Below are 14,348 nucleotides of genomic sequence, written 5' to 3'. Positions count from 1 at the left end.
ATTAGGCTCCGATCAGAGAGGGGCTAGCACATGACTAGAGCTGGCTTCCACATGAGCAGTCAAATGTCTCGCCAGTTTTGTCAGACTTTGCTGAGTGAAAAACACAACTTTTCTCATTATTGACTTAAAGATCTAGCTTAACACTGAAAGGTGCCTCTCAGGTCACCGCAATGCTTCAGTTACACTTGCAGCTCAGGGAGGCCAATAAAGGCAGCATGGAAAATCGGTTTTATTTAGACTGCACTCATGGGTACAAACAAACCTGAAGAATAGCATTTCTTTTCTTTAGTATATTCAAAATGTTAGTGCATTCAGAAAATATTCCTGGTCAACTCAGATTGCATCACCACAGCAGTGACAGGACTTGATATACTACCATGAAAACAATCTCCCATGTGCATAATTAATGGTGTTGTATTCTTTTCCATCAGCAGAGTGAGGGGCTGAGCAATCCACCCTCTAACCTGCAGCAAGTCTCTGTCTTTATCTGACCAAACACTCTCAAACAGTATTTTGTTGATATCCTCAAACAGCAACTGACACAAAAAAACATTGCAGCTCCCTTTAAATGACAAAAAAAAGTATCATACCTTACCAGTCTATCTGCAGCAAGTGCAAGCGCCCATTCAGATGTCGCTCAACTCGTCCTAATTGACTAAAATAATAACTATCATGATGCTATGAGACATCCAGAACCTTTCCCCCATTCTTACATGTGATCCAGGGAGGAGTCTCAAGCCAGCGAGAAACCAAGCAGGGCTGTGCTTACAGACCTTGTGTTTTCTGGTATTTCACATGAGGGGGGAAAAAGGCTCTTTGAAAACTGGTTGTTGACGAATAATGTGAGCCTCTGTGGATTTCAGTGGAAATCGTCCAACCAAGAAACAAGGCCCCACTTCTAGAGGCTCAGAAAAAATAATCCTGCTTCTCTTCACAACTTGGACCAAAAAAACAACATGAAAACATTAAACCTGAAGCTTAAAACTTTTGGAAGGTTTTGGTTTTGGAATTAACTTTTATCCACGTTAACAAATGGTTAAACAATAAGGTCACTTCAGGTAGAAGGAGATTTCACACAATATGTTCAGGGCACGGTGAATCAGGCCGTTTGTAGGTGTTTTTAAATCGATATTAATATTATCTTATCTCAAAAACAGCTTCAAATTAACACTTACATACAGGGATGGACAAAAAAAGAGAAACACCTTACCAAAAAAATAAATACCAACTTGATCAAAGTCAAAAGAGGAGCACTGGCATTTAGTCTTGTCAGTAGACAGTTCACTTACGAGCTTTAACCACTGCTAAAATGGAGAAATTTGGTCTTTTTTGCTCAAACTTAATGTTAGTAGCTTGTTATATCTCATTAATTAACTAAAACTGTATTAATTAATTGTGTTAGTTCATGCTGGTGAAGTTCAAATGTAAACTGATTTTCCTCTTAAGCGCATTTGTCTTATTTTTGGCAGGATTTAATAGACTTCTCCCCCATTATTTTTGCTCCATAGCTTCCTTTTTAATTTTGATTTACAGTAGTCACCCAAAAACAAAAAGCCTCACTAAATTGTTTCTTTCTAAAGGGCTATTGTAGAGTAGAGATTTAAGTGATGCTTTTATTTTGTTCACTCCCTGTATGTATGTATGTATGTATGTATGTATATATATATATATATATATATACACACACACACACATCACATGAGAACAACTGAAAATACTTCTTTAATCGAAATAACATAACTAAATATGAATTTGTCCTGTCATAAATGACCTTTAGCAGAAGTAACTTGTCCCCCCTAACTGGGTTTGAAATACTTGAACAGATTGTTTGCCTGACTGCTTTTTCCTGCAGGCTTTTTGTCTTTGGTCATCAAACTTCTCCCTGGTTTCCTGGATGAGGGCATCTTCAGGGCCGGCTTCTGTTGCTTCCATTCTGACATCAACTCCCTCTGGACGTCTGGGGGAAGCTCACCAAACACCTGAGGGTCCACATTTCCCGGGAACTCATAGTCAGAAGACCGGGGGAATGACGATCTCCCTTCTTCTATGACGTCTTCTCCATTAAAAGCACTTGTGCCCTCAGGCCTCTGGTGATTCACAGTGGTCGGCCCATCAGACGGATCCAATTTATGAACAGCCTCTTTCGTGTTCTTAACATTTTGTGAGTCTGTAAATGACTGTGGAGACTTGTTTGGTGTCATGTGAGCGACATGGACTCCAGATGAGCTTGTCGAAGTGCTGGGGAAAGAGTTTGTGTAGGCAGGAGATAACAGCTCCTTCTGGATTTCCTCTGGGAGAAGGCTGAACACTTCAGGGTCAACATTCAGGGGCAACCCATGTGTCACCGCGATATTTCTTTCTAAAGGGTCTGACATTGCTGTGCTGCAGGATTCTCTCCGAAGTGGAGGGCCTTCTACAGCAACAACAGGGCTCAGTTTTCTTTTAAAGCCGTGTAATGCTGCCTCAGAGCTACAGGGGCTATTTGGAGTTACTGTCTTTTGTGAGGCATGTTGAGTGATCATGCCCTGTGTGCTGAACTGATGATCCATGCAGTGACTATCCCCACTCTGAGAGGAAGCATCCTATTGGAGAATAAAAGAGAAGCAGGAATGATTTCAGGAAATTCAGAGTACTAACACCCTATTTCTACACTAAGAGAAACTCCTTAAGTTAAGATAAGATCTCCTTATTTTTATTATTTGTCTATTCATTGGATGGTAAACTGTATTTGCTGCAGAGACCAATTTATTCATGCTTGTTATATAAAACCACAATTAAAATACTGTTTAAAAAAAAGAAAGCATACTTGTTTCTCAACTGTTGAACGTATGATATAAAACCAGAAGGGACGATTTGGTCTATAAAATTAAAAATAATGAATTTGTTTGTTTATTTATTTTATTTTAATTCATTGTAGAAATATATATTTTTAGTTTTTTCGTTTTATTAATGTATCATTATTTTTATATTATGTATTTATTATGTGTTTATTTATTGATTTAAAAAAAATAACACAATTTGAACAGTAATAATGAGCCACGTTTCACTGCAGTACTTCACTGTGCTACCTGGTTTTGTGATGAGAAGATCTGTGTTTTTCTGGGAGACATGCTGTGTGTGAAGAAAGACGTTATGGATCCCTTTCCACAGACCGCAGCTCCCCTGGTCTGCAGGTTACTGAAGCAAACGTTAATGAGTGTGAGGTGGAAGGCGGCGCTGCTGTCCACCATCTTGTGGAAGAGCTTCATTGCTAACGGGACCAGCTGGACCACAGCACCGTCACTGCCGTCTATAGAAACGCAACAGAAAGTAATGCTTTTAATGGGAGTTATTAACAGCATGGCATGGGGATGATGAGCAGCTTTAAAAAGGTCTCGCAAAACGTAGCGTAATGACTATTAATTGTCATAGTTTGTAAGTTAAAGTTTGACATTAGTAGATATTTCAGAGGCTTTGTGCTTATGGCAATTTTAAAGCTTACAAATCATGGTGAACACATTCCCTTGCTGTTGTATGAACCCTGGCAGGATGCTGCTGAGTTGCACAGATAATGATAAAACTGGAATTGAGTGCATTTATGGCCATCAATATTAGTAGCTATTAGTATGATAAGTGGAAACCCTGATAAAGTCCTGAGCTCCCGCAGCACAGTGTCCGCCCTCTTTCAGGAGCTTACCAGATGTGACCTTCTGTCCTATGTTGCTGGGGATCGGACACTGCCGGCTCTCCCGACTGAACCACTTGTTGGTCGCCGAGTATCTACGGATGGTCAGCCGGAGGGTTTGAGGCTGCCTGCCATCTTTGTGCATCCTAGTTTTCAAACGGATGATAAAAGTTTAGATTCAGTGGCCTCAAGCATAAAAAGAAAGCACAATGATAACAAGTATCTCACCTCTCCACCAGACTGCTCAGGAGGTCTTGAATCTTTTCCAAAACTTCTTTAGTCGATGACATTTTCTTGAAGGAGTCTTCGTCGCTGAGAGACTGAAACATGATGAGGGTGCTTATTAAGAACATTTTACATCAAAAGGGACAATACTTGAGAACTTTGATGGTGCTTATCAGTTTGCAGACCTGAATGATTGAGTTGACAGTTACTTTGGTTTTACCGTCAATACCTTTGAACTAAGCAGCTTTTTTTATTTTTATAAATATAAAGGATACCCTAGCCTACCTGAGGGGCCCCAGTAGGAGTGACAGGTGAGTCATCAACACCAAGGGACAGATTCTTTAACCGCTGAGCGTTGGGACCTCCAAACTCTTTCACCAAGTCATTCAAAGGGAAGAGCTGAAGGTCTTTGACGCTGACCAACCCCAGGGCTTGAAGTCTCTTAGAAGTTTGGTGACCCACCCCTAAAAATACATGATGGGACCACAAATGTATCATCAGGGATACTTGATGAATGACAGTTACAGGTTATTGGTATGATAAGTGGACTGTATGTCATTGAACAGCATTAAAGACTTAACTTGTGGTTCAAACTCAACCTTTAAAAAGTTATTTCTGTTTTTACGTGAAAAGATCTATTGATGAGTAACTCATATTTAGAGTTAAACATAAGCTGTCGATCTGTACCTGGTACTTTGCGAAGAGTGCTCAGGCAGCCTGTGATGTCGCTGACGTTCTCCGGCAGCAGGGTGGTCTGCTGATTGGGTTTGAATGTGCTCGCCACCAGTTTGGCCAGTAGCTTGTTCGTGGCGATGCCAGCGCAGCCGGTCAGACCCAGTTTGCTGTGGATAGCTTCTCTCAGCTCTGCTGCAATGTGTGAACCTAAAGCCAACCTCGGGTGATCACTGGGTTTAACATCTGCAGCTGAACGGAAAAAATATAACAGAAATGTATTTGTGTTTGAAACATTCTTCAAGAGAATCCAAAAGTAAAAACATTTCATGCGGTGGGAAACCGAGAGTACGATGCAAATATTTTACAAGTTTTAGCGTCTTGGCTTGTTTCACAACTCATTTCCTGGTTTCCCTGGGCCAGATGTATCGATATATGGCTATTACACCAGAGGCACAAGTGTGTGACTTACTGAAATTATTGTAGACGTGTCCTTTAAATGAAAAGTTACGAGGCTCCGGTGTCTCTGCTAGCCTTCTTTCTACCATCTTTGTGATGTCCACAAAGTTTTCATCAAATCCAAGTCTCTCTACCAGTGGAGAGTAGGACATCAGCAGCTCTGGCGAAGACAAGAGAAGGTAAAGAAAGAAGAGCGAAGAAATAGAAAATATACATAACATGATGTTAACTCAAATATAATTTCCCAAATTAGCTTTTGACAACCACCAGACAGTGAGCTTGTTGAACTAATCTGTGGGTTATAATGTATGTGTAAATGAAGAAAGCAAAGACAACAGTAATACAAAAGTCCCTTACTCATATGCATATTTTAAAAATATAAATATTTTATTAACTATTCTCTGCTTCCATCTACCAGCAAATTGAACCACGGACGAGAGATGAGATTTATTGGTTTATTGAGTGTGTTTTGGGCGGATGTTCCTCTAAATCTTGAATCCTTGTCTAACTATTTTACTAAATACTGCAGTTCATAAGTATTGTAATACAGCTTTATTTGCTGAGCACCCTGCCTACCTGTCAGTTTATAGGACATTTCTCTGTAATGTGTCAGGTCTTCTCCTTTAACCAGCACGAGCTGAGGACATTTCTCCTTGGCATCAGTCACAGACATCAGCTTGGTGACACCCAGGTCTCTTGCCACATAATTACAGGTGACTATGATGTATTTCTGTTGAATACCTGATGATTTGAGAAACATTATTGAACCACAAGAACTTTTATGCTTCCTGCCACAGATTATCTTTTGTCGTATATCAGTATTACCTAAAGGGACTTCTCTCAGTGCTGGATTTCTGATCATTTCCACTTGGGCATAGAAGCAGTCCAGGTCAAAATGCACAATGACTCTGTGTGCAGGTGCTGCTGCTCCCGGTGCCATGTTGAGGCTTGTTGAACCTGAAACAAGAGATAATACATATAATAATTACCACCTGACACGTGTAGATAGGTGTAAGATGGAGCAGCGTTTCTCTCTGCAAGTCATAAACCCAATTGAAAGCCAAAAATAAACTGTAAAGTTAGCCCAAAGCTTCCTAGTCTTCATGCTTTACCAGAAGCAGCAGCAGCCTGGCTGAGTGAGGCAGAATCCAGAAAACTGTTTCCCCACTCGGTTTCATCCTCCTCAGTGTCACCCTCACTGTGAGCCATAGCTGCGCGTGTTTTCGATGTTTTAATATCGCAGGTAGTCCACTGTCGTTGTTGCCACGGTAGGTACGGTACCAAACAGTGAAAGTACTATTTCGTTGTAGTTCCAAGTTCAGTTTTGCGCACCAGCGCCATCTGCTGGCGAGGAGGGATTACGGCGACAAAATGAACTGCAATTCTCAAATGTGTTAGATTTATTGAGGGACTACAATAATTAAAATTAAAATGTATTTACTGAAAATATACAGATTCACGAACAAAAATAATAATAATATGAGACTTAATATATATATATATATGACGTTTAACGGTTGGCCTCGCGGCCTAAACAGAAGTCTATATAAGCGAGGCTGACATCACTAGAGTTTCAGTTGGATTCTCCACCTGTTTCCGTTAATTAAACAGGACAAACGGTTTTTTGCCGATGTTTCCTTCGTCTGGACGTTTTGCTGATATAAACTGTCCTTTTTCAAAACGTGGGCTTTGTGAGCGGCCTCACTGTTTGTACAAACATGCCACACAATTGCGGCACACGTCTGTTGACTCGGTTGACTTTGCAGGTCACGGTAAGTGTTTTTTTAGGTATCCTACCTAGCAACAATTACAGGTGTGTTTGTTAGCGTATTGTCTTGGCCTGGTTTTCAGTCAGGTGAATTCAGAGTGGAGGGAATTAAATACCTTCAAGTTTTGACTGAACTAACATTTAACCACGAAGGACTTTGGCACTAAAATTCACATGTTGTATTACCTTCAAACAAGGGTTAGAAATATATGCTAACGTTGCCTCAAACTAAATGGTATCACACTTTCTCTGAGATTAATAGGGGATAGTCTTTGTCCTCATTCCTGTCATTTTAATATGAAATTAACATATTTTAAATCAAGCACATTTGTGGGTCTGTTGTGTTAAAACATAAAAGCTCAAATTCTCAATTAAGATGCTAAAAGCGTTATACTAATGTTTATTATGGCAGTGAAAATATGTTTGCTTTAGCCTGTTATCAACTAGTTATAGTCATCTGCATACAAGCACTCCTAACATCTTTTATTTATATAACTCAATCTCACCCTGTATTATTTCCCCATCATCTCACTGAATGCTATGAAATCCTATTTCACATTAATTTTGTATAGGAGTGAAAAATGGCTGTCCAGTGAATGAAGGGAGCAAAGACAACAGCTTCCAGGAGCTGGAGCGGATCAACAAGGAGATTGAAACTGTAAGGCACGAGGTGGAGCAGGAGCAAAGGCGACTGTCATGCTACCAGACCGTACAGGCAGACGGCATAAACGCTGCACCCAATTACTCTATTTCCAAGTCTGCAGGTAAACCTATAGACAGAGGTCCTTCATGCACAGACTTTACCAAAACATACTCCCGATCAAAGAAGTACGTGGTTGACAACTCAAAACCACGGACTAATTTGGAGTACGACCCTCTATCCAACTTTTCTGCTGGCTTACGGTCTTACAGCTCATCAGGTAAAGAGCAAAAAGTTAGAAATGGACAAGGTTTGAAAAGAGAAAGAAAAGATGTACCCTGTAACCGAAAGAAGCCAGAGGCCTGTCAGTCTCGGCTAGCCCGATCGCCATCACCAGAGCCATTTGATGACTCAAAGGAAGATAGCCTCCTGATTATTGACATTCCTCTCTCCCCTGACAAAAAGAGAGGGAGAGCTAAACAGCCTTTTGATTCTGTTACTGGCAAATCCCAGGATAACTTTGAGGAATTTGAGGTCAAAACAGCGCCTATTGTACTAAATGCTGAGGTGTGCAAGGTAACATCTCCACCTGCATCAGCGATCGTTTATAATGATTGCAGTGCTGAAACAGATTGTCTGTTAAGTCTTAATGAGAATAAAGCATGTGAGGATAGACCAGCTTGTGGGAGTGTAGTTGAGTTATCTGGATGTTTAGGAGACCTACACAGTGAAAGTCAGAAAATTACTCACGTTCAAGCTGCTGCTATAGTAGTGGACAAAAGTTCTGAACCGGAAAGTCCTCCTGCCATCACAGACCGGCAAGATCAAAACTGCAACAATCTTGTGGTGGAAAAGGAAGAAAACGATTTTCAGGTTGAATTGCCTGGCTGTGAGCTGCCTCGTAGTGTTAACAAAATGAATCCACTGCAGCCACAGCCTTTTCCACCAACACACTCACTTTTCTATAACGCTCCAGTTGCTAACTCAGACTCACTGTGCAGACAACACACCAAGCAAGCCAAGACAGCAGAGCAGCCAGCTCACAACATGGTAAGGTCTTCCCAAAAATGTGTACCGTTAGAGCTGCCACATAGCCAGGAAATTTCAAGCGAAATGTCCGGACACATGCATGGTAAAGCTGCTCCGCCTGAAAGCTACCTGGAGTCAACAGAACCAGCTACAGACAGCGGCCAAGGTCAGGCCCGGTACGATTCGTCAGCATCAAGTTTAGCAAACAGAGCTGAATCCTTATCTGCACCAACTAAGCAGCTATATGTGACAGAAGAAAATGAGGCGGTTATATTAATTGATTCCAGCTCTGATGATGAAGATCTCAACTATCCAGAAATTGAGCTTTCTGACAGTGACCCAATGGAGGAATGCTACAAGATCTTCATGGAGGCCAATGAGAATAAGGGAAATGAAGAGCAGCTTGACGCGTCTGTAAGTATACTGTAGACACCCTGGGTTAAAGATGGAAGAGAGTTCTCCAGCAATGTAAATAAGTTTGCCCTCACCCTAAGGTTGGAGTTATGGATGTGGAGAAGCCAGAGTTAAATGTCAAACCTCATGCAATTCCAGGAAAGAAGAGGGTCGCTCATGAAGCCAAACATACAGAGGTAAGTGCTCCATACACATGACATGGCTACCCTATAGTCTTAATATAAATATATCATTCCTGGAGAAAACAAAAGTTAACATAAGTTAAAATGGTTTAATGTTCATGATTCTATAAAAATCTGACACTAGTTATTTAAAATACACATATTGTACACTGCAATGTTTGTTTCAGTGCTTTTTTTCACTAAGTTTTCAGTCAGTATTTCAATTCAAATAATAAAAAAACTATAGTTCACAAACATCCATGTGAAATCAGTGTTATGTCCACATAGTAGTAAAACTAAATGCACATGATGACAATAATAATAATAATAATATTTAACCATAGATGAATAGATATGATTTTTCTTTCTCTGAGGCGCTACCCTCTTGAGATTGCAATTTTAGCCGAAATTATAATTTTAACCACATTTTGACTTACCTGGTCCATTCAGCAGCCCGTGGCTAAGAGCAGACCACAGCCACAGGTGCTGGTTCCCCTACGTGGGCCTGCGGTGTCAGGATTTTCCTCCCATCCTCCCATCACCTCCAAGATCCAGCAGGTACAGCAGAGAGCCTCCATGTTGACTGCTTCAGTTAAAGGTGGTCAGGCTTTTGTTTCCTCCACCTGTCAGAGGAAGCCAGAGACGCAGAGTGCATCTTTTCCATCCACTCAAACCCCTGAAATACTGCAGCCAGCTCCTGTGCAAAATGGTAAGCATCTGTTAGCTCTAGAAGATGAGATTTGTTAGGGTCATTCTTTTAGAAATATTACCATTAAATGTCAACAATGCACTTCATCGTCTAATAAATCCAAAGTTGAAGCCTTTATGGAATTTGAAATGTTTACTTTTGTGCTGTAATGTCTGCTGTCATACTTGATGTTGACATTGTATCAGTAAAACATCTTGCGTCTGTGTTTTTGGTCTTAGCTCACATGAACTACTTATCTTTGGGAACTGCTGTGATTGGAGTGGGCAACAACTTGCACTTGATCCTGCCAGAGGGCACGTTCACTCTGCCTGTCACTTCCAGTTCTGGCCAAGTGCCTTCAGTGCTAACCCCAATTGGTCAAGTGCACACAAGCACCGTCGCTTTAAGACACATGTACCATCCACCGGCAGTTACCTCTGTGCAAAGATGCCGCACCACAGCACCTGTGGTCATTCCTGCGCTGGCGCGTAAGCCTTCAATGTCCTCTGCCTTTGCATCAGCACATTCATATCCAAGTACCGCCACTACTCCTCAAGCTGCTGTCCATACTACTCTTAAGGTGAGAAAAGCAGCCTGTTTTGGGGCCGTTTGCAAAGACTTAAACTAAACTTGTCTGGTGGGAGTTAAACATGTTTCATCTGTTGAATATTAGTAATGAATGTATTCTTTTAGCCAGTGCCTACTAAACGTAAAATGAAGCAGCAGTGTGAGGCCGTGAAAGACAAAGTGCCCAATGACATCCGACAGCGTTATGTCAACATGTTTACAGAGGCGTTCCTCAAGACAACAGCCAATGTTAATGAAGCCTTTGAAAAGGTGAGCTTGTGCATCTTAATGTCATCCTTACTGACAAACTACAGTCTAGATAATAAGTTCTGTCCCTGTTATTCTTGATAGGCACTTGCTGAAGAAAAGGCTGTGTATAATCGCAGTGTGAACAAATTCAAATATCAGAGTGTTGCAGTGAATGCACTGAAGAGGCTGAAGAATCAAAGTGCTGTTGCTGCTAAAGGTGAGAATTTCCAGAGAACGTATACTGTTCTTCATGAAATGCAAAAACAAATAATTTAGTTATATTTAATAAATTTATATTTTTCTGGTGCAGACGGTAATGAAGTAAAGCGCCAAAGATCCAAAGGCAACGTTCCTCTTAATCTGAAGACATTTAAGGGAAATGGTGAGCTTCTGTTTCCTTTGAATTCATATTTTCTTTCTTTCAAATATGTTGACAGCTTCTCAGTGTATTTATTTCTCCAGCAGATGATATAGCATTGTATGAGAGCTTGAAGGACTATATTTTAACTGAGGAAAGGCTGGTTGAGAGCAACTATCCTGTCCAGCACCCAGAGAAACCTGGTTGTGTTGTTCTTTTTGCTGACAATAAAAAAGTCAGTGCAGACCGTAAGTGAACATCACACAGTACACCATCTATACACCCTAAAAGGACAAATTGATGCTATTCTCAAACCCCCTCTAGATGATTCAACCTGTTCTGAACTTGCAATGAGGGTTTCTTTTCTCAGCACATTTATCACTGATGTCCCTCTTTCTGTTTTGTTGGTTCAAGCCCTCAAGAAGATCTGCTGTCGATGTGGCGCTACGTACTCTGTGAACAAAAGTGGCAAACACATCCGTAAGGAGGAGTGTAATTATCACTATGGGAAAGGAGTTACAAAACGAGGTGATTATACCATAGTTTTGTTTTTAAAAACATCTAAAATGTTTCAAAGTGGTTGCTGTACAAATGATATCATTAAATATACATTTGAATCAGTTCCAGGTGGAGTGGAGACCCGCTACAGTTGCTGTGAGGGTGTCATGGGAGCCCCTGGATGTCAGGTGTTTAAGGTAGGAAAAGCCAGAGAGAGATTATCCCAAAATTTGATTCTTTCATTAAAACTCATCGAATAAATCAGCTGGTAAATGTCTGTTTTTGTTTTCTTCACCAGTTGCACGTCCATGATTTCCTCAGCCTGAATGGGTTTGTGTCGACCGTCCCCAGACATGCCTCAGATAAAAGCTGTCCTGGGCTCTACTCCTTGGATTGTGAAACGGTGATCTGCTTTTAGAAAAGTCTTATGTCCAACTTATTTGTGGAAGTGTGATTATAACCCATGAGTAAAACGTGAGCACAGACATTCTGTAACACAAAATAAAACCTGTTCATGGTAATGTAACTTTGGTTTATTGACAGAATGAAAATGTTTTAGACATCACATTCCCATATTTTTTCAAAAAGGATTACTGCAGAGCTTTTCAGTTTTCCCCAATATACTTAGTAGCACTTACTTATACTTACCCATACTTACTATACTAGTACTACTAATTAAGGCCATTCATTTAAACGTGTTACTATGCAAGCACCCTGCTATGCACTGATGTCTGAGCAGATTATTGGATCTGTGGGTGGACATGAAATTACTTATGATATTTAGGTGGTCTTGAGTATGCAATGAAAACAATGTAATTTGTTTTTCTTCATAGTGTTATACCATTCATGGTCTGGAGCTATCCAGAGTGACGGTGGTCAACTCAAGTCTGCAAGTCGTCTACGACACCTTCGTCAGACCTAATAATGAGGTCATCGACTATAACACCAGGTAATGCAATTAGATACTTGGCTGTAAGAAGACCTAAATATGCCCTTTACTGTACACCTACTTTAAACTCTATGCTCCCCTCTGGTGACTGATACAGAAACAGTCAAGAATGTAAAAATATACATTATGTCCACTGATCGTCACTAATACAGGGTGATAATATTTAAGAATTTCTTACACCCAGCTGCTCTATCAGAAGCCTCTGTGACACTTTTTTCAAGGTTTTCAGGCATCAGTGAGGAAGACGTGAAAAGTAACCACACCTCTATCAAAGAGGTGCAAGAGACCTTATTAAGCTTCATCAGTGCTGACACCATTCTGATTGGACACGGCCTGGAAGCAGACCTCTGTGCCCTGAAGGTGACTACTATAAGTCTTTTCCTCAACATTATTGGCCTTTTATTCGCATGCATTCTTTTTCAATAGCCCAGGATTTTCAAAACAAAGCTGAAACCAAGTCTCATTATTCAACATGGCCACCTGTTGAGCTCTAAATATTTTCATTTATTTCAGAAGTATACCTGTAGAAAGTTAACGTTTTCATATAGTATTCATTTCAATGCCAACTTTTTTATTTGTGTTTTTAAGCAAACTTTTTGTTTGTGCAGCAAAACTGGGTCATAGAAGCTTGAATGCAAAGTACCAGCTTGTCTCCTCTGTTAAAGGGATTTGCAAGTTAGACTTCTCAAAGCAACATGACAAAACTAAGCCATAAAAATGCCAATACTACACGATATGTCAAGGGAAGAGTCTCATTATTCATGAAAACATATGCCAGACCCATAACTGCACTGACCAAGTCTAACAGGTGGACATAAGGGCTTAACAAATGGTAGATGGCATTTAACATGTATGAATAACTCTGGTCAAAGTCTAAATATCTAAGCTACTTTCTTACTAGGTGTTACATTTGTCTCAACCATTACACAGCTGGTTTGAGTTACCACCTTTGTATAAGTGGGACTAGACTGACACACTTAAGGGGGCGGTTAATCATGTTAGGTGTGCCATTGCCACCGATGGATGACAGTTTTTATCCACATTTGATTACCAAGTAATTTTAACTTTTACAAAGAGGCTTCAGATATCTTCATTTCCACTGTAGTTGCTCCATGGGACGGTTGTAGACACCTCATTGGTCTTCCCCCACTGTCTGGGTCCCCCTCACAAGCTGACCCTCAACAAGCTCACTTCTGAATACCTCAGGACGATCATCCAAGAGAGTGGTGGGTCATCATGGATAACTACAGCCACCATACAAGTATCTGTTTTATTTGAATGCCCATTATGTTTAAGCTACAGCATACACCTGCAACACAGTCCAAATAAAGAAATGGATCACAATCAGATAAAAAAATTTGAGTGTCAAGACCTAAAATGTCTTTTTGCAACTATGTAATTTATTTATGGCCAATGCATGTTTCGTCTACTTGTTTAAATACACCGTGTTAATGTTTCTCCCAGTTTGTGGCCACGACACTGCGGAAGATGCCTCTGCCTGCATGGAGCTCATGTTATGGAAAGTCAGAGAAGATGGAAAGATGAAGAAATGATGGAAATAAAAATATAATCCCCACACTATTCATAAAAGGGGGGAAAAAAACATGCTGCGATGCATGACGTCACATCTATTTGTGTTCTGGTGCCATGGGAGAGCTGTTTATTTTTGAGTTAGATTAAATAATTGAAGGTATGTTAACCCAGTATTTTCTGTATGTTAAATTTTGATTTTGATAAGTTTCTATTCCTGTGTAAATATTGGTGAAAACATGAGGGGTTGGGACATCAGTATTCAAGTAAAGGCACATAATGAAATCCTTTCCTGTGTGTATTTTTATTTGAGACAAACTACACCAGCTAATGAGCATTCAGCATTTAATGTTTTATTGGCTTCAGGTGCAGTCATGCAAATTAGAGCACACCTGTTAGCAATTAAACTAATTACTGGTGATACTGGTGTAGCAAGCCAAGAATATTCACATATATTGAAATGCATATACAAGGGAT

General features: G+C 40.3%; 3 protein-coding genes across 3 annotated transcripts; 2 read left to right on the top strand and 1 right to left on the bottom strand.

Annotated features, from left to right (window-relative positions):
- Positions 1-1,796: 1,796 nt before the first annotated feature.
- Positions 1,797-6,239, bottom strand: poli (polymerase (DNA directed) iota; the record flags this gene model as incomplete). The annotated part of the gene is made up of 10 exons (XM_083911962.1): positions 6,133-6,239; positions 5,846-5,977; positions 5,597-5,761; positions 5,034-5,180; positions 4,577-4,813; positions 4,175-4,353; positions 3,893-3,984; positions 3,677-3,810; positions 3,069-3,289; positions 1,797-2,582 (listed from the first exon to the last, which is right to left on the bottom strand). Exons 1-10 carry the CDS (start codon positions 6,227-6,229, stop codon positions 1,797-1,799), a joined length of 2,190 nt encoding a protein of 729 aa, XP_083768088.1. The 5' UTR covers positions 6,230-6,239.
- Positions 6,240-6,650: 411 nt separating this feature from the next.
- On the top strand, positions 6,651-8,482 carry LOC310945917 (RNA exonuclease 1 homolog; the record flags this gene model as incomplete). The annotated part of the gene is made up of 3 exons (XM_083912178.1): positions 6,651-6,792; positions 7,361-8,004; positions 8,405-8,482. 3 exons carry the CDS (start codon positions 6,651-6,653, stop codon positions 8,480-8,482), a joined length of 864 nt encoding a protein of 287 aa, XP_083768304.1.
- A 59-nt stretch (positions 8,483-8,541) lies between these two features.
- Positions 8,542-13,894, top strand: LOC310945916 (RNA exonuclease 1 homolog; the record flags this gene model as incomplete). The annotated part of the gene is made up of 15 exons (XM_083912177.1): positions 8,542-8,871; positions 8,952-9,047; positions 9,483-9,741; positions 9,960-10,300; positions 10,414-10,557; positions 10,639-10,753; positions 10,847-10,918; positions 11,002-11,142; positions 11,309-11,422; positions 11,516-11,589; positions 11,691-11,795; positions 12,226-12,341; positions 12,563-12,701; positions 13,447-13,567; positions 13,806-13,894. 15 exons carry the CDS (start codon positions 8,542-8,544, stop codon positions 13,892-13,894), a joined length of 2,256 nt encoding a protein of 751 aa, XP_083768303.1.
- Between the last annotated feature and the right edge of the window lie 454 nt (positions 13,895-14,348).

The sequence above is a fragment of the Echiichthys vipera genome (genome assembly GCF_963691815.1).
Source record: "Echiichthys vipera genome assembly, chromosome: 4".
In the NCBI taxonomy this organism is placed as follows: Eukaryota; Metazoa; Chordata; class Actinopteri; order Perciformes; family Trachinidae; genus Echiichthys; species Echiichthys vipera.
The sequence above is the reverse complement of the archived record's forward strand: the minus strand, read 5'-3'. Positions and strand labels throughout refer to the sequence as shown.